Source organism: Chlamydotis macqueenii, chromosome 6 (genome assembly GCF_036417535.1).
Source record: "Chlamydotis macqueenii isolate bChlMac1 chromosome 6, bChlMac1.mat, whole genome shotgun sequence".
Taxonomy (NCBI): domain Eukaryota; kingdom Metazoa; phylum Chordata; class Aves; order Otidiformes; family Otididae; genus Chlamydotis; species Chlamydotis macqueenii.
In genome coordinates this window covers 34,054,149-34,077,056 of record NC_141561.1, presented here as the reverse complement: position 1 = coordinate 34,077,056, position 22,908 = coordinate 34,054,149, and the positions used below count along the sequence as shown (strand labels likewise).

The 22,908-nt window shown below is 40.3% G+C and overlaps 1 protein-coding gene across 3 annotated transcripts in view; it reads left to right on the top strand.

Moving 5' to 3' along the window:
* The first annotated feature begins 1,275 nt into the window (after nt 1–1,275).
* Nucleotides 1,276–22,908, top strand: part of GLS (glutaminase) — a 61,735-nt gene continuing 40,102 nt past the window's right edge. For 2 of the 3 annotated variants that reach the window (XM_086751142.1, XM_086751143.1), the window contains exons 1-6: nt 1,276–1,653; nt 9,710–9,806; nt 10,275–10,396; nt 16,580–16,709; nt 17,447–17,526; nt 19,446–19,609. In XM_086751142.1, coding sequence (XP_086607268.1) covers nt 1,313–1,653; nt 9,710–9,806; nt 10,275–10,396; nt 16,580–16,709; nt 17,447–17,526; nt 19,446–19,609 — 934 coding nt within the window. In that variant the 5' untranslated portion in view covers nt 1,276–1,312. Of the gene's footprint in view, nt 1,654–9,709; nt 9,807–10,274; nt 10,397–16,579; nt 16,710–17,446; nt 17,527–19,445; nt 19,610–22,908 lie in introns of those variants that run through there. The other variant, XM_086751144.1, reaches the window with a different exon arrangement.

Genomic DNA, 22,908 nt, shown 5'->3' with positions numbered 1-22,908 from the left:
AAGTTTCACCCAGTAACTGTAAAATCTGTGGCTTCCAAGATGCTGTAAACTGGCGAGAGGCATGCTGTGACAGAAGCTTAATTTTATGTAAGGAGCAACACTTATAACTCGCATGGAAGCCCTGCTCTCTGCTACTCTTCCCACCTTGGTGTTGCCTTACTACGGGTCGCTAGTTCCCAAACTCAAACCTGTAGACGAGCAGTAGCAAAATTTTCACACTCTGAGTAAATGTTGGACGAGGTGAACATGAAGAACAGCTGCGCCCAATTCATCTGGGCATCCAGGTGCTCTACTTCTTGTCTGTTGGGTTTTTTTCCCCCTCAAGTTGTGCGCTTTGGCCTCCGCAGCAAGTTTGAGCTACGCAGTTATATTTTTATTGCAAGCGTGTGGAAACCCATTAGTAGATGTGCTGTGCGTTGACAGAGGCCTTGGGCCCAGGCGGTTTGGGAACGGCTCTTCCCGCTCAGGGTTCCTCAGAGGTTTTTGTCTCCCGAGCCTGTTCCTAGGGCAGAGCCAGGGCGGCTACCGCAGGCCTACGGCCGCCAGCACCCAGCCCGCACCAGTGACCGGCTGCGCTCGCCGCCTGCTCCTCTGTCCCGCAGAGGCGGTTTGAAAGTTTAAAAAAAAAAAAATAAAATTATATTTTCTGAAGATCGCCCGTATCCACGGCAACCTGACCCCGACACCGCCGAGGCCCGCCCCGTTTCCAGCCCCTTTACGCGCCGCAGGGGAGGGAAGCGCGGCCGGGAGCGCTCCGCGCCTCCCCGGGGCCCGCGGGGATCCCCGGGCACGCCCGGCGCCGCCCGCCGGCCCGCAGGTGCCGGCCTCGCCCCGCGCTCCTTCGCCGCCACGGCCCGGGCCCTCCCGCGCTGCCGGCGGTTACGGAAACTTGCCCCGGCTCAGGAGCCGGGGCCGACAGAAAATGGAGGAGGCGGGAAGGGCGGGGTGACCTCGGTGCGGACGGGGGCCGCGGCCCGCTACACGCCGCCGCCCGGCCCTGCGGCCGATCCGCCCGCGGGGGGGCGCCGCTCCGCTCCGCTCCCCTCGGTACCGGTCCCCGCTCCCTCACCCGCCTCGCAGCGCCGCGCCGCCGGCCTCGCGCGCCCAGACCCCCAGCGGCCCGCGGGCGGCTCCTCCCGAACCGGGGGCGTGCCCCCGACTGGAGTGGCATCCGGGCCGGCCAACGGGCCCGCCGCGTGCCTGACAGCTACGCGGTCGCCGCCAATCGGGTGGAGCGGGGGCGGGCGCGGCGAGGCGCGGGCGGCGCGGCAGGCCGCCGGCTGGGGCACTCGGCGGAGGGTAGTGGCGCAGTATGATGCGGCTGTGGCGCTCGGCGCTGCTGCGGGAGCTGCTGCTGCTCGGCTCCCCGGGGGCGGCCGGCGGGGGCGGCCCGGGTCCCGCCGCCGGCTCCAGGCGCCTCCCGCCGCCTCTGGCCGCCTTCGCCGCGAGCCCGCCCGCCTCCCGCCGCGGCCCGGGGCTGCCGCCGCCGCCTTCAACGCGGGGTCTGTGCACTCGCTCGGAGGGAGCCTTGGAGGAGCCGGGGAAGGGGGCGCAGGCGCAGCCGTCCACCGCCGGCGAGCCCCCCGCCGACAGCGGCCACAACAATAACCACGGCGGCGGCAAGGAGCTGGCCGGAGGCGGCGGGGGGGAGAAGTGAGTGCGGGGAGGGCGGGCCGGGGCCGGGGCCGGGGCCGGGGCCGGAGATGCAGAGGCGCCATGTGGGTGCCGCCTCCCCCCCCCCGCTCCCACGCCTCGCACGCGTGGTGCCTGCGGAAGCCGGGCTGGGCCGGGCCGGGCCGGGCGGGGCGCGGGGGCCGCTTCCCCGGCAGGTGTTGCGGGGGCGAGGGGGGGTCCGGCGGCGGGCCGAGGTCCGTCACGGCTGCTGGGCGGGTGGCGAAGGGCGGGCCGGGAGCGGGGAAGGAAGCGCTGAGGCGCGGGGCGGGAGCGCGTGTGCTCCCCGGGGCCGCCCTCGCCCACCCCTGCGTGGGGCTTCCGCCCGGCGTGGAGTCCCTCGCGTACGGCTGTGGGTGTAAGGGAGGGTAAGGGAGCTGTGTTTTGGCTCGGCGTGCGTTAGTATGTGATTTTCTAGGTTTTTTTTCTTTTTTTCTTTTTTTCTTCTTCTCGCACAAAACGCTTTCCCAGAGGAGTGAAAGCTGTGTCATCTCGCATTAATTGTGAAAGGCGGGGTACAGTGGTGTGCAGCTCTGCCTTGGGAGTTTCGCAGCCCTGTCTTCTCGCATCCGCATCTAGTGCGGTTAGGGATAGGTGTTGCCAGCGGTTAGTGGTGCGTACGGATGTTCGTAGGTGCTGCAGGATTTGTCCTTGTGCCAAGAGGCCCTGACTTGTCCCCAGGTGACAAAGGTCATAGAATGATAAGACTGTATATGTTTATGAAGTTAATATTCCTTCATTTAGAACGTGAATTATTCTTCAAAGGTCAGGATAGGTGTATCAGCTCCCTGGTAATGACCAGTAGTGGACACTGGGGATGGAGTGTAATGCTGAGGTAAACAGACTGATGGTTCTCCTTAGCACTCTGCTCTGTTAGTCCTCAGCCTTGTGCAGGTCTTGAAAAAGTCTAGTTCATTCCTCACCTCCCCATCTGACAGTTGGCCTATTGCTTGTTTGAACCTGGGTATGCTTAGTATCTCTGGTAGCCTTTTACGAGAAGTCTGACAGCTTAACTGCAAGCCCCATGAAGACCCATGTCCTTTGTGTTTGGAACATGCCCTTTGGCTTTCCTGTTGGCAGCCCATGTGTCCTCTTTGCTCCCCTTATGGGGCAGCTTGATTAAAATCTAAAAGCAAGCCGCTTTCCCAGGCTTTGCTATGCTTATTACCTAGACGAAAAAAGCCAAAGACGGAGGAACTATGGCCAAGAAAGAAGTAGCTTGCTTTAACACTGAGCAGAGTCTTTGTTCACCTAAAGCTAGGTGGAAGTCTGGAAAAGATTCCACAAGGCTGGTCGGGGAGGCTTTGGCCCTCAGCTTGTTAATAGTTCTGCTTTTGAGTTGTGGCTTTTGGGTTTTTTTTTTTAGCGTGAACTTGCGCTCCCTCGACATGGCAGGCAGGGAAAGAAGCTATCTTCTTGTTCTTCTCTTTCTCCCACCAAATGTCTTAGCTGCTCAGCTTGGTTCAAGCCTTTTGTTCCAATGGTGTCTTTAAAGGCACCACTTTTAATTTCTGCTGTCAGATAACTTAAAAATGCATGCATGTCAGGTTATATAATCATATTCAATATAATACACGATCATACGTGTATTATCATTATTTATACTATTGTTCAACATAGATGACATCTCCTATTTGAATTAGCTCTATACATAGTATTTTGTTCCAAAATATTATTCAGCTGTGGCTCAAGTAGGTGTGGCTTGTAAGGGCTGTACTTCCATTTTCAATAAGAAATACAGACAGTGCCATTAAAAACGTAGGAAAAAACCAATATGCCTACTGTGAGGGGTTTTTTGAGGATGTTGAAAGGGTGATTTATTAAAGAGGGTAACATTTCCTTAAACTGAGCTTTTATAACAGCTTCCTAGAGCTAGCATCAATTAGGGAAATCCTGTAATTTCTGATACATCTGGTAAGGTTGTGTAGTCACAAACCAGTTATACACTTTTAATCATTTTTGGCTTTTGACAAAAGGATGTATTTGAAAGTCAGATGGTTGTTCTTTGAGCCTGACTGCAAGAAGAACAAGGAAGAATTACATAAAACATACAGCATATAGTTATGAACAAGGAAAAAGCTGGAAACCATTTCAGTTTAAGCTGTGCAGGTAGAACATTAGCCAGGATGCTGGCCACTGTCATTCTTACTTTTCTTGATGCAGAATTATTAAAATCTTCCTTAAGCACTTGTAAATGGCACATTACATGTGGAAATCATTGCTATATTAAGACAGAGTGCAGGATTCAGAAGGAAAGTGAAGTCCTTCAAAAGGCAGGTTTCTGGGCTAGGTCAGTGCAGTCTGTGTTCTGCCGATTCCAGCACTTTGCCATCCGGCAAAGTTGCCATCCATTTGAGTTGTGTTTGGCGGATGGTTTGTGGACCCAGCTGGGAAGACAATAGTCCTTTTTACCCTTTTTTTTGTTTGTTTGTTTTGGGGGATTTTTTTTCGTATTTGGTTGTAAGGTCATAGTTCTAGGGTACTGCAATAGTGTAGAGTGTCAAAAGACAGCACTAAGATTTTCTTGCTTGTCTGCTTGCTTGGCAGCCCTCATGTGCAGGAGTTTTAGGTGAAAACCTAAAATGTTTTGTGCAAAGACTGTACAGAAACTTGGAACAGTTCAACTCCTCGTGGAGGGAATAAGTTATGAGGTCTTCTGGCTGATGAAATAACTAGTATCCCGTTGCATAACCAGATCTCCTTGTGCATTTTTTCCTGAACGTCTTCCACCACTTCCTTATCCCCGCTATCCAGCCTTTACTCTTTGTATCCACCTAAAACTTAATATACTTTGGAAAGGAAAAATATTTGAGCTTAAATTGAGAACGGTAATAGACTGGTAATTTTGATTAGTGAAGGCTGTGGATTACTGTGCAGTCATATGTACGTTCATACGTAAATACTTGAAACACAATAACCCAGTGCAGTCCTAAGTTATGAACTTGTGTAATATTTAATAGTATTTACCTCTACTTTCAGTATAATTGTGCATTGTTCTTCTTGCATCTTATGCTGGACAGTAGTAGGATCAAACATAAAGTATAGCTAAATTGCAATAGTGATGGGTACTAGGATGTGGAATATAGCAAAATGGTTAATGGAAGTGGGGTTTTTAGTTGTGTTTTGTGGCTTGTTGGTTTTTTATTTTTCTTTTTTTTTTTTTTTCTGAAGAAGACAACGTAGTGGTAACACTCCTTTATAAGGCCTGATTCCAGAGGAATTACTGTATAGTAACCAAGCAGTGGTTCATCTCGCTGTTACTCCTGTCAGAGTGTGGCTATAGTACTTGCAGATGCAAAGAACTGTTAGAAGTGTGCTTGCTTTAGACTTTTCATAACTTCCTTGGAGGCCAAAGTTTTGAAGCAACAATTTTTGGTTTTACCATAAACACTTTGACATCTATTAAAACATGTCCATATTTGGTCTAAGTTTATAAATATGTAGTTTCCCCTGAATCTTGGTAGGTTCTGAGGTAAATGGTTACCCACTACTGTTAATAGAATCAGCGTCTAACTGTGCAAATGGACAAAAAGTTATTTGGTGACTTAACAGGTGTTTTTGTCTTTTAGTTGGAGATCAGTTATCTGTAGTATGGTGACAACTTCTTCAAGATGCCTGTTTTAGGTAGAGTGGCTATAAAGTACAAGTTGCAGCCCCTTACAGCTTTCATAGAATTGTAAAATAGTTAGGGTTGGAAGGGACCGTTAAAGGCCATCCAGTCCAACCCCCCTGCAAGAAGCAGGGACATCTCCAACCAGATCAGGTTGCTCAGAGCCCCGTCCAACCTGGCCTTGAATGTTTCCAGGGATGGGGCATCCACCACCTCTCTGGGCAACCTGTGCTGGTGTTTTACCACTGTCATTGTAAAAAGTCTTTTCCTAATATCCAGTCTAAATCTACCTCCTTCTATTTTAAAACCATTACCCCTTGTTCTGTTACAACAGGCCCTACTACAGAGTTTCTCCCCATCTTTCTATATGTCCTCTTCAGGTACTGGAAGGCCGCTATAAGGTCTCCCTGGAGCCTCCTCTTCTCCAGGTTGAACAGCCCCAACTCTCAGCCTGTCCTCACAGCAGAGGTGCTCCAGCCCTCTGATCATCTTTGTGGCCTCCTCTGGATCCACTCCAACAGATCCATGCCCTTCTTTTCTTGAGGGCCCCAGAGCTGGACACAGTGCTCCAGGTGGGGTCTCATGAGAGCAGAGTAGAAGGGCAGAATCACCTCCCTCGACCTGCTGGCCACGCTGCTCTTCGTGCAGCCCAGGATGCAGCTGGCTTTCTGGGCTGCAAGCGTACATTGCCAGCTCATGTTGAGCTTCTCATCCACTAACAGCCCCAAGTCCTTCTCCTCAGGGCTGATCTCGATCCATTCTCCGCCCAGCCTGTATTTGCGCCTGGGATTGCCATGACCCAGGTGCAGGACCTTGCACTTGGCCTGGTTGAACTTCCTGAGGTTCACATAGGCCCACCTCTCCAGCCTGCCCAGGTCCCTCTGGATGGCATCCCTTCCTTCCAGCGTGTCAACGGCACCACACAACTTGGTGTGGTTGGTAAACCTACTCAGGGTGTGCTCAATCCCACTGTCCATGTCATTGATGCAGATATTAAGTAGTACTGGTCCCAGTACGGACCCCCGAGGAACCATTGTTTGTGACAGTTGCTGTGACCTCATATTTTTATCACTGGTGTATTATGGTTAATAATGAGCCTGAAACTATTATTAGCACTATCACATCTTTTGTTGTTCTTTAAATCCTGTCTTGCTTTTTGCCAGCTACATCTTGAAGTGCAAAGTAGGCATGTTTCACTGTGTTTGAAATTTAATCTCTTTTATATTTAGAAATTATAATTCAGCTTTTGTTAAAATTAAATGCTCTGTGGATTCTGGTATCAACGTCGTACCGATACAAAAGGAAGAGCTGAAGGAAGGAACGAAACAGACCGCAGAGTCCTTGAGCTTGGAATTCCTGTGTTCTGTTTTTCTTTGAATTTAAGGAGCAGTGTGGAGCATCTACCAGTATTCTAGTCCACAGGTTAGAGTACCATGGGGGGAGTCTAATTGTGTAGTAGTCTGGTGCTTCATGTCTTTTTCAAAGAAGGGAAATAATTATCAAAAGTCATTATTCATGAAGTGGAATAAACTGGAATTTCCACTCTTAATTCAGCTGTGGAAATTGCAAGTTCCCTGGCTTGAAAAACAGCTCTTTACAACATGTGCTGAACAGCATTATCTTGCTAAGTGTGCTCACGGTGCCAAAACATAGCTTTTAGGTTAAGCAAACATTAGTTACTGACATCACTAACCTGATAAACTGCAGAGCAAGCCTTTCCACCTCTGTTTAGCTGATAAACTTTATCAAAAGATGGACTATTTGACAAAGAGCAATTTTCTGTAAATATATTGAATGCCATCCTCTTTGCTTTGGCAGTCAGTGCAGATCCATTGTTGAATTAGGCTGACTGCCCCAATATGGAACAGCAGCAGATGTGAAAGATATGGAAACTGTGTCAAGAGAGAGTTTATGCTACGTAAGGTGCACATCTCTTTAATAGATTAAAGTCTTATGAAGAGGCAGATGAAAAAATCATGGTCAAATGTCTGAAGTTTTTTTTCTGCACCCTTTCAGATAGAAGTTCCACATTTGGAACAGCTGTAGAATTTTGAGTAGTACCTCCAGAACCTGTAATTAAATAGGTTATCAGTTAAAATTTCTCAGTGTGTTTGCCAGCTTGTTTTGTCAGAGTGAAATATGCGAGTTTCCTCTGTCATACCATCAGTGATCCAGTAGCGAGTCTTGTAGCTGAGACACCCCTTAAGTATGAAATCTCAGTGCTTTGGGGAGCTAGTTGCGTGCTCTGTGTAAATGGGGAAAATGTAGGGGTGTAGGCTATTGAAACTCAGCATAGCTTTAAAAACAAGGTACATAGCTGCAGAGTGAGGATGCAGATGAAGCTTTACTTGGTACGTCAGTAGTTTTGGTTCTGTTGGCTTGACTGGACATACTGTTCCCAAAAGATTGAAAGCACAACGGGCTGTGTGGAAGACGTGAATTTTGTTAAGGAAAAAAGAGCGTTCAGTCATTTGCTTGAGGTAGTTGCAAGCGTTTGTCCTGGTTGAACTGCCAGCCTGTCTGTGCATTAGTCAGCCAGCATCATTTAAAAAAAAAAAAAATCCCAGACTGGAAGACAAGGAAAGTTCTGTTGGCTCACAAAGCTGTCTTCTGTTCTTAGTATGTAAGTAGGGTGTTTTAAATAAATCGGAAAATGAGAAGTGAGATTTTTACTACTGGTTTTCACTGCTAGTTATGAGAAAAGGAGGGAGGCAAGTACAATCTAAAAAGGTTGCCTTAAATTTAAAAGGGCATTTGGATATAATAATCATAAATCTGACCTGTTGTTGAGCTAGAGTAAGCTAGTATTGGGAGAGGAGGGAGCATAATGTCAGTCTAAGATTGTATTGGCCTACCTAGGTTCTGTGCTTAGTTGCAGTATTTTATTTTTGTAGTTAAGACCCTGAGTACTGATAATCAGAGAATTACTAATCTTGTGAAAACTTTCATGACTAGAATTTAGACCTCCTTTTTGTACACACGTGCATACGTGTATAAAAATAGATAAATCGCCACTGAACATTCTAGTTTCAGGCAGTAACTTTTGTATATTACAGCATAGTAACAAAGTATTGCCAATTTTATTAGATTGGAGGTTGGACTAGATGACCTTTAAAGGTCCCTTCCACTCCTAACTATTCTATGATTCTATTCTATGATTTTCAGATTGAGCTTTAAAATTGATGGCTAAAATAAGGTAAGACTGCCTAGTCTGCATTTTAGTTAGTTTATGTCTACGTTTAGTAGAAAACTGTTTTGGTTTTATTTATTTTTGCTGGTCAAACGTCAGAACACTGGCTTTCTCTAAAGTGACTTTGTCTAGAAACAAACCTAAGCATTTCAGGGGACTACAAGAATTGACCCAAAGCCATTTGCTATCCCTGCCTCGAGCAGTTTGGAAGTGTGTTACAGCTGTGTGCTCCAATGCTGTACTTACAGGGGAAGCATAAGGAACGGAGTACAGACTTGCATTCCTGCCTGCTGCGGGGTGCTTTGGAATGTCAGAGAAAGGCCAAACTCTGAGGTTAAACCTTTAGAGAACTTCCAACGGCTTTGAGGGAAAGCTGTCAGTATTACAGCTTTCTCTCTTGGGAGGACTCTTGATGCTTAATTTGGTCAGTTTCCTTCACATTTCACTTAAAATGGAGATGAAAGTTACCAAAAAAAAAAAATGCAGGCATACAGTAAGCGTATCTCAGAGTGAATTGGAATACTTGGAGAGCCAGTGTATTTGTATTGATAAACATGGTGACCGTTAAGGATCTGTCTAGGCTGCACGTTAACTTCCTCGGCTAAGTACGCGTGATCAGAGTTACTGCTTCTGGTGCCTGAGCTGGTTTGGGTTACTGTATTATGCTGCAGATGGCCTTGCTTGCTTTCACTGGAACTGATGTGGCTTACGTAAGCTTCTGGAAGGACTAGGAGTTCCTAAAAACAGGACTGTTTTGACGGAAATAATACACATTCAGCATCTCTTTACTTTTTCTCGCCTGGGGAACCGTTTGATCAATCTGCTCTTACAGCTTTATTATGAGGCATCTAGGTCTTACATGTTATCCTCTGTGCAAGTAACATGTCTGTCTTCTGTAACATCAAGAAGAGGGAAACGTGATGAATCTGCTCCAAAAAAATTCTAAATATAATCTTAGCAATGAATGTATATCAGTAAAAAACATGACTATGTTGCAGTTAAAAATGTTTGCTTTGTAAAGTATATGTATGCTACTTTTAATACAATATTTTTTTCCTCTTTAAAGCTAAATTAAGCTTTGTGTTCACTGATAAAAGTGTTCTTTGAAATTAATGGTAGCAGTTATACTAGTAGTGAAAATGTGTTTCCTTGTGAACAATGTAAAAATCTGTATATATAAAAATATGCACTAAACTAATTATGCATATGTTTATTTTTATTCTTTTTTTTTTTCCCAGTAAAATGAAGCAAGGTCTCCTGCCTAGCTTGGAAGATCTCCTTTTCTATACTATTGCAGAAGGACAAGAAAAAATACCAGTTCATAAGTTCATAACTGTAAGTTTACTGTTCCAGAGTTCTAATTGCTACAAAGTTTGGGGGTTTTTTTTGTTTGTTTTTATTTCTTTTTTTTTTTTAACATTCTAAATGCAAGAATCCAAAGCAAATAATTTCTGTTATGTGTATTTAGCTGCAGCAAGGAATGTAACTATATTCCCCCTACCCCAACCCTGTTTCTGTAATTAAGTAAGAGAATGAGTGTGCTATTGTTATTCACTACTTTGCTGTGCCAAAGATTATGCTTGAAAACATCTGTGTCTGTGATAGGGCATTAATCCTTTGACATCAGACGCAGCCAAAATGGCAGAAGGAAATGGCAAAAGGATCAATAAGGTGTCAAAATGTCTCTGTGCTGATAATGAAGTGGCAGATGTCTTCTGTCTTGATAAATAAGACTGAGCAGTAGAGAACTTGATTGTAATAGCATATTTTTTCATTTTAGTAATTATTGTTTTATTGTAATAGGCACTCAAATCTACAGGATTACGTACATCTGATCCCCGATTGAAAGAGTGCATGGATATGTTAAGACTGACCCTTCAAACAACTTCAGATGGTGTTATGCTGGACAAAGACCTTTTTAAAAAGTAAACTTCCTGTCAATAATGTAACTGTATAATCCTGAATGAATGCTGTGTGTGTTACTGACTGGTGTTTTAGGAGAGATGTAAGGTATATAAATCTATGTGTAATTGGAAAGGGAGGCAAACACACACTCCTACTGAGACTGTTTTCATACGAGTTTGCCCTCTGGTTTCGTGCAGCAGACAAATTGTGTGATCTCCACAAGAGTTTAGTGTATCTATGTTGTTTGCATGTGCATCTGACCCCACACTGCAACTCTCAGTCAGATTCCAAATACATTAATTGATCCAGCGTGAAGTATTTAGTATGAGTACTTGCAACTTCTCTTTTGCTGCATCATCAGTTTTTAACCTGAAGTTCAGGGTGCTGCTTCTGTGTAGTGAGATGTTCAGAGTATGTACATAATTAATTCTAAAAGTGAGTATATGAAAAATAGAGTGAAGTAAATATGTAGAGATGAGAGCAATTAGGACTGTAGACACTGCTTTGGTCTGTTGTGGAAAAGATTTATGTGCTATGTTTTAGTGATACCTTTTTTTTTTTTAAGAAAAGTCTGTAGTCATTTAGCTGAACAAAACGAGCACTGTTCAGATTGTCTTCAGTTCGTTGCAAGCATGCTTCTTTACTCTCCTACTTAGAGTTTTTGCGTGCCAAAAGATTGGAACTTTAGAGGCTCTTAAATCTTGAAATTAAATTTGCAGACTGTTTTTGAGTCTATATTTTTATTCCATTTATAGGGTAAATTCCATAATGCCTAAAACTTGCTTCTTTCATTAAGGATATACTTCTGTCAAAATTGGTACATTTTTGTTGTTCTGTGGCATTTTTTAAATTTATGAACTAATGCTGTTTAGTGCTATTTCCTCTCAGTTGCAATTTAAAATATATATGTGTATAAAAAATGGTATGTTTACATACATTATTGTATGTGTATATTCTATATGTGTAAGTATATAAAATACATAGTATACAGTATATGCTTACACTCTATTATATATTTACATAGTTTCTGTAAATATTGACATAAAGTACATATGTTATATATTTAGGATATAGATAAACATTTTTGGAAGTACATTGAGAAAAAACGAATGTCTGTGTGTGACAAAATAACAAACTAGTCAATTCTGTAATCAAATGTGGGATACTTCTTAAAGGTACACCACGGAGTAATTTCATTACTGTACTTAAGTTCAAGACGAGGTCTTCACTGGCTATTTTTCAGCAACTAAATTGTTGCAGAGTCAGAAACCTTCCTGGATTGGAAAGGAAATGCTGTTGCTATTACACATTACGTTGACACTAGAAGCCTTGTTTGTAATAGTAAACTATTAATTATATTTCAGGCAAGGGCTCTATATTACAAAGAGGACAAGGGATTGCTAATTAGAGGGCTGAAGATTAGCCTGTGTTCTCCATTGTATCTCTAGGACTTGATCGTCTGTGTTAAGGAAGTGGTTGTTACTGTGATAATTTGTGGAAACTTTACATGGTTGCTTCTTGTCTAGGAAGAGTTTTGAATGTAGAAGACTATACAGAGGGTGGAGAGGTGAATCTCTTTTCACAAAGCAGATTTTCCTTTGCAGCAGATTTTAAGCTTTTAATTAAAACCCCCCAAACGTCAGTTATCCATTCCTCCTAGGCACACTGCATTTGCTGTGTAGAGACTCATACAAGATTCCTGTATTTTTTGTTTTTTTTTTCCAAGTGTTTAAGGTGTGAAATATAATAATGTATCTACTCAGTTGTATTTACCTCAAGACTTTGAAGCTTCAGTTTGCTAAACAAAAAAGTCAGCGGTATAATTCTCCTGTTGAATTTGAATCCAAAGCTGCTAGATCAAATAAAGCATCAAGGATAAGTGATGTGGAGTACTGATAGTGTAAGCTTGGCTAAATCAATCAAGTCAAGTAGAAATTAACCGTAGAATATTTTAGCTTGTGAATCTGTATTGTCTGTCTTTGTAACAGAAGTTTCAACACCTTTTTAGTGGTTCTAAACTTTAAACTCCACTTTGACTAAACTTGTTGTGTTTTGAAAATATTTGGCTTTACAGTGCTCTGCACTTAAATAAAAAGTTGGAAAAAAATCTCCATGTTGCAGGCAGAATGACCTAGGTTTTTAATCTTTCATCTCCAGAGTTTCTTAAGTTGAAGCCTTCACCGGTCCGTATTTCAGAGAGTACTTGACAAATTTCTTGAATTAGCTGTTCATGTTGCGTGTGTATAACGTAACACGCTATCTTTGTAGCATGAATGATACCTTGCTGCGAACGGCCTGCTTACTTGAAGCTGCGCAGCATGCTAGTTAGCTTGCTATGTGGATTTTTTTTTTTTTTCTTTTGATACTGTAGCTATGGTACTGCTTAATACAGCAGTAGTAGTACTATCTAATGATTGTTAGATGAAACTTACCCAACTTAACAGATATGGAAGGTTGTACACTCTAATCTTCCTCATGAAGGGTGTACTTTTTGACATATCCTATTTTTTAGATCTGTTTCTATGACATTGTAGCTAATTCGTAGAAAAAAAACTTCTGACAATCTTTGTAAGAAGTCCTCCTACCCCTCTTAGCTTTTCCTTTAATTCGTAGCTGGTTCCTAACAGAAAAGCAGAAGACTTGCAAAAAGCCCTATTTCTTAACTAACAATTTTTTGGTCAATGGGAACAGGAAGGAAAAGCATGAGGCAATTAGAACTGAATTATTTTGAAAATGATGCACTCTTGGATGAGATGGTAGCTACTGAGTAACAGTTCTAACTCTGAGGTTTAAACTCTGTTCTTTTCCAGAATAATTTACTTGGCCTTGTAGACTTAGCCTTTGTCACAAGGTGCTATCCGTCCCACTTTGTCGACCCAGAACTGTGGTCTAGCTAGTTGAATCTCTGATCTGGGAGTAGGAAGCAGCAATCTAGGTGTGTTATGTTCGAAGCATAAACCTAACAGTCTGTTGCTGGATCTTAGACAGCGTTATCCATGCTTCTGAGTGGCTGTGCCGCTCTCAATCTAGGTAGCAAATCCTGAGGAAAACGTTCATTTTTAGATATACTTAACCCAGGTATTAATAAATGTTTTAATCCCATTTATTTGAGCAATTAGAAAGCTTTTGACAGATGATGTAGAGGACTTCCACTGTGTGATAATATTAATACCTCATTTGTCAAAATAATGTCACTTTTTTTTTTCCCTAAATGTCTAAATATATTGAACACCTCTACAGACCTAGTCTTGCTAGTTGGAAATGGAGTTTCACGTTCCTTTCTGTAATGCTTATACTGTAGCTTTTTAAGCAGGAAAAACAAGCTGTCCATTCAGCTGTATAGCTAGCCTAACAGTTCTTCAGAATTGCTGGGAGTTCAGACTGTGCTTTTAGCAGATGGCTACTTTGTGTAGGGAAGCAATAATCAGCAGTTTGAGCCAGGGCTTGAAAAAGAATGCATAAATGTAACAAGTTGTAAGGTAAGGAAAACAAAGTAATCCTAACTTTATGCTACAGACCAAAGATTCAGTTTCCAAAAAAAAAAAAAACAACCCCAAACTGTTACTTTCAGGTTATACAAGTCACTGAAAGTAACTACAGATTGTAAGACTTAAATCCCAATCTTCCTAACCCAAATATATCAGGGAAGTTCTCTAGTTTGAAAAGACATGTTTTCAAATGAGGGAAGAAGTGCTTGGATTGGAATTTGGCAAGACAGAATTTTTTAGGGTGAGATTATAAAGTTGGAGAAATGGAAGAATTTGAGTTGGGAAGTTTTTAGTGTTCCTATCTTTAACACTGCTAAAGTATGTGAAGAATAAGCATTACATTGTTAATAAAATTTGCCTGTAGAAAGATTTTATTTTATTTTATTTTGTTTAACAATATATTAATTAAACTTCTCCTTGTGATCTTTTCCTACTGCTCCTCTTCTCTGGACCCTCAGACCATTTGTCTCCAATGGGTTACCTGGAACATAAACCAGTTAAAAACTCCAGTGGGGAGGACATATCAGTTGCAGAATATTAGAGGCTGTCAAGGCTACTGTCCTCTGACTGAAAATATTACTGCCTCCTTAATTGGAACTTACTAAGACCCTTAGCATGCACTAATTGTTCCAAATACCCATCTAGATTAATTGAACTCCCATATTTAATGTCTATGAATTCATGTGATTTGCCTGGGTTAAGGGGTAGCAGGATAAATACCCAGACACTGACCTTGGCAGATGTCTGGGAACAATAACGTCTTGCAGAAACAGGTAATGCCCTTAACCAGCATAGCTATTTCTGCAGTGAGTTTCAGTTTCTAGCTTAAAGTGATTGAATTATTGAAGTGAGCATTGTAGACTTGGTCTGAATTGGTAAGTGTACAAATGCCCTTCCTGCTTCAGAAACATAATGTGGTGTCAAAAGACTGTATTTCAGTGGGTACTGCCTTCTTGTTGTTTTCCACATTTGTATTCTGGAGTTCTACTAGGTTTCAGCGAACTTCAAATGTTTGTTGGGTTTTGGTTGTTTGTTTGTTTGTTTGTTGGTTTTTTGTTTTTTTTTTCCTTACAAGAGTGCTTAATGCTGCCCAGGTGATTCAGACAATGGAGAAGTGCATCTGAAGGTTCTGGTTCCTCCTGTGCACACAGCTGCCATAACTTATTAATTGCTTTTGAAAAGGGGTTGTTGCAGGTGAAGTAGGTAACTGTAATTGGAAGCTGCTGAGAACAAAAATGAACAGGATTTTTTGCAAGTTATGTAAAAAAGGAGTGGATAAGCATGACAAATTACAACAAAACCAACTCAATTGCTATTTTAACAAAAACTAACAAAGCAGCTCATTACAGAGCAATTCTTAAGATGCCAATGTGTACAATGCAAAATTCTCTACCGCTTTTCTTTCACTGTGGGGAGTAGTGCCTACCAGCTTTTGAAATGGTTGTCAGCTGGATTTGGGATAAAGTCTCCTGAGTACAAAGGAGTTCAAACTGAAGCTTTAAAAAGAGAGAGGAGGAGTCAAAGGGAAGAAAATTCTGTCTGTTCACTGGTCTTCATGCGACTTCATTTTGAACTGATAATGACTTTTAAGAATAGGATTATTGGAATTATCTATTCCAAGTTAAAGTATTTCCCTAAAAATTAATTTTTTACTTTTCTGAATAAGTCTTCACAGGAATGATACGTGCTCATTTGTAATATGGGCCTAAGTGTTCCTAACATCGCATTTGTCTGAATTAGCAGTTTGTTTCTGCACAGTGCGAACATGTTAATGAAATTGTTTCTGTGGTGTTAAACCTCCCTTTCTCTTGCTTGCACTGGGATAGGGCTGTTAATACCCTTTATCAGGTCATACTTCAACTGACATGATAATGGCTCCCAATTCCCACCCCCTGCTCACCTCCCACCCACAGACACACCGCTTTCAGCAGCTTGTCTCAGCTTGTGTTTTGATCCTTCCTTTCTTCTGTTTCTCCTAGATGAGTTCTTTCCCGTTTTACCTCTTTTTTTTTTTTTTTTTTTTTTTTTTTTTTTAATGTACCAGATGGGCTGATGTTCAGAGGGTGTGGGCAATAATGTATTATGGGTTCAATGGCAGCAAAGTTCCCTTAACTGATGACAGTTTGAAGCAAGAGACTTGCAGTACTGCTCCCTGTTAACTTTTGCTTAGTTTAGAAGATGTTATCGAATACTTCCACGGGGTTTTGTTCTTAATAGAGCAGAAACTCCTTCCAGTTTGGTCTGCTGGCAGTGTTGTTATTCAGTTCAGGGTGAAACCAGTTGGAAGTGAGAAAAAACAACTCTGAACCTCAGAAGTGTTATCTAACTCTGTCCACTTCTTTGGACAAGGGCTGGGTTAGATGGCTGTCACATGTCTGGATCCTAAGAAATGGGTGGCTTAGATACCTTTTGCAAGCTTAAGCCTGGAAGGCGAATTGGTAATACCTCACAGTACAGCCTTGGAGCTGGGACTTCAAATAAGGGCTTTAAATAAAAAGACATAAAAACAAATGCAATGAAACAACTTTAAGTATTTTAAAAATTATTTATAATTTACAGAGTGGAAAATCGAAAAGTCTTTCTAATAAAGACCTGCTCTTTTAGGCGTATAACTTCAAGAGACTGACGTTCCTTATTTAAATAGCATGTAACTGCTACTTAAGTAGGCTTTTTGACAGTACTTTTATACTAATAAGCTTTTAAAACTTTTTACAGGTGTGTACAGAGTAATATTGTGTTGCTTACTCAAGCTTTCAGGAGGAAGTTTGTCATTCCAGATTTTATGTCGTTTACTTCACATATTGATGAGCTGTATGAAAGTGCTAAAAAACAATCTGGAGGAAAGGTAACCTGTTTGTAAATTAAATTTCAAACTTCTATAGGTTTCTTGATATAAACCAAATACATTCTTTGATAAGTAGATAGGTTTTTCTTAACATTTTTAGTAGAATGTTAAACTGATAACTTGATAAAATAGTTTTGGAAGTTCAGTTATGTCTGCAACTTGTAAACTTGTGTTAGAAATACAATGCCTTATCTCTAAGAGTCTTTTACAGTTTTGAATTTAGATTGAGAAAATAGTGTTGTTCTTCCTTTATTTCATATAAATTATAAAACTGCTGTTTAATTTGTCAGACTAAACTTAGTCTATAAAAGAATTATGCTACTCTGTTCAGCTGGCTGGGTTGTGTGATAGAAATAATTGTTAACACCATACCTATCTCAGTAGTTAAAATTTATTTTAGTGCTAATTTTCAATAAATTAATTGAAAAATGCTGAACTTTGTTACAAGCCAGAATTTTACATGATCTGAAAATGCTAAGCATGCCGTAACATAGAACAGATTCTTTTTAGAATGTAGTGAGGTTTGTACTTTGAAAAAATGTTTTATTTGATCATGATCTAGTGACTATAGTAACTTAAAATGAAGTTTTAGATATAGTGGGTGATTATTAGTGGAATGATCCAGTTGTAGCTTGTGTATCCTTTCCATTGGCATTTATTTTAATTAACAGACATTAACAGGTAGTGAAATAGTTTGGATGTTGTAATGTCTCTGTTTTTATTTCACATTGTGGTAGGTTGCTGACTATATTCCACAACTGGCCAAGTTCAGCCCTGACTTATGGGGTGTGTCACTTTGCACAGTGGATGGACAGAGGTATATTTTAACTTATTAATTTTGCTGTTTCAATTATTAAACTATATGACACAAACAGAATTTCATTATATCTCATGTTTTAATAAAGAGAAAGCTTTGCTGGACTTAAGAAGTAAAACCCACTTGGTCATCTTTAACTTTTTTTTTTTTTTTTTCAATTTCTCTGGTCAAGCTGAATTATTTTGCTGTTTTTATAAAATATTATTTGAATAATATTTCTAAGTACTATATTTAAGGATAGATAGTATTGCAGTTGTGATCCAAACACAATAATGAAGCTGTGGATAACTTCAGTGATTACCAAAGGACAAGGTAGAGGGACTGTTTATGTAGTATTAATCTTTGGAAGTCGAAGAACTTTATCTAATAAAGAACTTTATCTAATAAAGCTACTTTTTTTTTTTTCCCTGTAGGTCGTAATGTACTTAAAAGTTAGTTCCTTTTCTGCATTTTAATATTCTTACTGTAGCATTATTACATGGTCACTATACATCACTGAAAAATTTCAGATCTGTATTCTTTAAAAAGGAAATGAAGACATGGAAACTTTACAGAACTTAACATGATTTTGCCTTTCAGCTTTATTAAACTTTCTTCTGTAAGGATGTCTGTAGGTCTTAGAGGTAGTTTGAATAGTGACTCAATGTAGCAGAGGCAGTTATGAGCCCAAATGTAAAAGAGTATCTCACACCATCTAGCTGAGAAGTAAGGTAAAATATTCTATGTCCACACTGGTGACTAGACCGTGTGAAATACTCATCAGCTTGCATGTCTCTGCTGTCCTGCGGTTTGATGTGGTCATACTGCGTATTCCAAGTACCATAATTTTTAGATCTTTGGTATGTCCTGGGTGAATGGGGCATTCCTGAGAGAGCATCAGACTTGCTTATGGTGACTGTGAATTTTGGGTACATTTTAATGTGATCTGTTGTGACCTGTGTGTTTGTTTCTTTACTAGCCCTATGCTCTAGAATCTCTAGGGGAAGAGCTGTACAAATGAGTTGAAATATTTTTCAGCTCCCTGCTTTGGTGTCTGAATTACAGTTATTCATAGTAAAACAGCTTTTAAAGTAAAGATGTTTTCCTTTTTGAATATTTTAAATTGGCATTTTGCTTTAGTTTGGATATTATGTGTACTGATGAAAGTTTTTATAATGCTAATTTTTGTAATGTTTCATGTTGTGTAATGTTAGTTTTTATAATGCCTAAAGAGTTGTATGAGTTACTCTGAAACCTTCTCGCTTTTTCTGCAAAGAAAACAAGCAAATACACTTTTGATTTTGCCATCAGACATGTGGTTGCTTGGAGCCTTTTGCTCTAGATGGAGCATATGCTGCTTGTATGAGTCACTCGTCAATGCACTCCGACTTAGATGTTGAAAATAAACTTTCCGAAGGATAGCATTTAATAATTGTAATAAAAGACCTATGCCATTATCAAAGGGAATGTAAATACAGTTAATTAATTATTGCTCTTGAATTCCAAACCTGAATTGGATCTCGTCCTTGTTTATATAGACGTAAACATGTAGAGTGGCTATATTCAGGTTGGCTGTGCCCTGTTGAGTATGTGGTTTGCAATTGGGTAGGGTAAGTATGATACTAGGACTCTGAGGTGATTTTTTGCTCTGGTACAAACCCATTCCTGAACTTGCTTTTATTTTGTTACATCTGCAGTTATCACCAGCAAGTGACTTTGTTCTGCTTGGCTTATGGAGGCAATTGTTAAAACTTTTAAATCTTTTTGTTCTGTTCTTTAAGATAAGACTTAAGGATAATATGCTTTTGGGTTTTTTTTTTTTTAGTGTGTTTTTGTTAATAGTCCTAGTATGTTGAAGATTACATTAAGCGTTTAACACTCTACTTGCCACAGCTGGCAAACAGGACGTTTCAAACCTCTTCGTCTGTGTTTTTTCCTAGGCATTCTGTTGGCGATACCAAAGTTCCATTTTGTCTTCAGTCCTGTGTAAAGCCTTTGAAATATGCTATTGCTGTTAATGATCTTGGCACAGAGTATGTGCACAGATATGTTGGTAAAGAGCCTAGTGGATTAAGATTCAACAAATTGTTCCTGAATGAAGATGGTAAGAGATATATAATACTTAATAATGCAAATACTCAATTTTAGAAAATTTTAGAACGTGCTACATGTGTTTTTCAGTCTTTTCATTATACTGTGTCCTTTTGAGTGTTATTTTTAGACAGTGTCCCAAAATATTTTGCCATCAGCAACGTACGCTTATCCTTTGTCACTCCTTTTTGCCTTATTTAGAATGCTAGTAAAAGATGCTTTATTACTTCTGTCCTATTTGCTAGTATCCAGCTATAGGAAAAAACCAAAGAATTATGATAATGCAGGTATTTGAAATGTATATTTATTTGGTTATGTTGGTAGCAAGTGTTCTTTAATCATGTCTTATGTAAAATGATGGTGAAAGAACCGAAGATGTTACATTGATTTTAAGAAACATGTATATCACTTCCCTTCTCATCTCTCTGAGAAGCAGGTGCTGGTGCCAAAGGCCAGTGCTCGCTAGTTTCCAGGAGACTAAATTGAACACATCTTCCCACAGATTATGCTGAATTTGGCTGCTGATTCAAAACAGTGGTGGTTTATTTTGTTTGTTTGTTTGTTTGTTTTTCCTGTGGCAGGAGTGTTTTAGCAAGAATTTCTCATACAATACTTTTCTGAATTGTTTCTTTTTCCGTATTATATTAATTCTTCAGCGTGAAAATGTTATTTTTAAAAACATAAAGGCAAAAATCAGAGAAGGATGACTCATGTAGCCTTAGAGGAAATACTGGATGTTATCTCTGAAACACAAATGTTGCTTCTAGCGGATCTTTCTCAGTAAGAGAACAGACAATGTTTCTGTTGCCATGGTATTGCAATTAATATTTAATTAACAGCATGAGACTTGGATGATATTTTTGCCAAGGACTGTATTGAATTCTGACATTTATCTATATTATTAATATATAAATATAAATTATACATATTTAGGAGATACCTTAAAATCTCATTTCCAAACTTACAAATAAAATAGATCTTGACAATTTATTTCTTCTTCTTTATTATGTTAGTAAGTGGTAATGAAACACTAACATGTATATATATCACCAAGAGGGAATTAAGCATTGTGCCAAGCTTTGCTGTCTTGTTTTTGCTTTTCTAATTTTCCCAAATACAATTTTAGACAGTATGAGGAAGACTGCCTCTCAGGTCCTAAGAAAGCTTTCATATAAAAAAAGTTTTGATAGTGCTGAAAATTGCCTGTTTTTTTTTTTTTCCTTTTATCAGTACAGATGTTCTGTGGTTTTGTATTTTTATTTTTAATGAAGTCACAGCAATTATAGTAGTTTTCTTGTTTTTGTTGCTACATTTAAAATAGAAATATGAGAGAAGATTAATTGTTAGGCTACAGTCTTTTGTGATATTACTGTTAGACTTTAAGAGTATTTGTAAGACTGTTATGCAACAAGAGAATTGGGATTATTGAAAGTTTGACCAGTATGTATGAAATGAATAGAGAGGACTATTTCACATGACAGAAGTTTTTTAATATTTAAGTATGTGCTTGTGTGGCTTATGTAACTGACATGAGCAAAATGTGTTGTAACTAAGCTGAATAGCCTTTTATCTATAAGGTCCTTAAAGAAAAGACTAAACCAGAATGTGTAAGTTTAATGAACAGGAACATTTCAGTTACAGGGAAAGAAAGGGAAGTTGAGTTTCTGTGAATGAAGGAGGAAGAGGGAAGAAGCGATTACACTTACTTGTAGTTTTAAATAATTGCATGGCAGGTTACTAGAGCTGTTGTGTTAATTGTCAAGCAGTTCTGAGGTATTTAAAAAACCACATATTTCTCACTATTCAGTAGTGATGTCCAGTGGAGAGTTTTTTAGGTAACTAAATAAATTATATTTTCTTTTATTTTTAATTTAGATATATCTGATAAATATATTGCAGTTCTCTCTGTAAAGGCTGTTCTAGACAAATTTCTCCTTCCCACAGGAAAAAGCGTGCTGTATTGGTGAAGAGTATATTTACTGTTCAGAGGCAGGTTGTTTATGCAAGAGACAAATCTTTGTGCTAGACTTAATCAGGGCACTGCAGTTAAAGTTGTGCTTTTCATTAAGGATAAAAATGAATTTACTCCAAAGTATAATGAGATGATACAGCAATATAAGAGACTTACAGAGAAGCTACATAGAAGATTTGAGCAGATCACTGCCTTTATTATTTGATTATATAGAGAGAATGTATGTGTATGTGTGTGTTTTTAGTGATGTGTGTCCATTAGCTTTGCAGAGTTTGATACTTCTTTCTAAAGATTGATGAATTTGTTCACCTCTTTGGCAAATTGTTGCAATCACAGTACCAATCTTCATTCCTTGTTGTTATACAATGTGGAATCCATTTGCTGATAGCACCTACTCTGAGGTAAATCAGTAGTTGCTGCTGCTTGATAAAGAGGCCTTTGCTTAAAAATTAATGTAGCGTCAGAACCTATATGTCCCTAAGAGGTGAAAAAGTACCTGGGAATGGAAGTCTTATTGACGGGAGTGGAAGACATCTCTTCTTTTGAAATTAGCAGGAATCTTTCAGAATGTCAGATTTTTAAGGCCAGTATACCTTAAGTCTGTGGAGAGGTTATTCATTATAGAATAGAATAGAATATTGCAGTTGGACGGGACCCACAACAATCATCTAGTCCAACTTGACCACTTCAGGGCTGACCACTTCAAAGCTGACCAAAAGTTAAAGCATGTTAAGGGCATTGTCCAAATGCCTCTTAAGCACTGACTGGCTTGAGACATCTGCCACCTCTCTAGGCAGCCTGTAGCTATTGTGGCAAGAGAGAAGGGTTATCTGTCAATTACCGATATCTATGTATAGGAAGTGTTTGGATAGTGTTATCTGGTGCTACCCAGATAGTAGTGAAAATTGCTTTCCTGGGTTCTGGATAACCTGACAGGGTTTATTCTGATTAGAAGAGGCAGCAGTGGATTAATGGAAGGTGTCCTACTCAGCTCTGTGATGTGCTGGACTTAGGCAGCAGTAGGAGAGACCTTCAAAGAGCTTTTGGTAGTGTGTGGTAAGACTAACTGCTGTACTTTCCCTTAGCTGTTAAGGCTCACGCAATGATTGTTCCTTGCCAGCTGGTCAAGGGCGGAACAACCACAAGTTCATTTCAGAAGCACGTTCAGCAAAGTCCGTGTTTCATTTCCTCAGAAGGTTCTTGCCATTCTTCATGTGAGGGCAGCACACAGTGATGTGTTGGTTGTAAAGTGGCCAGTTTTAGATGTTAAGCAATGAGAGACAGGCATCTTCAGAGTAGAGGAAAAGGTAACCAAGAATGCCTTGTTAGATTGAAGGTAA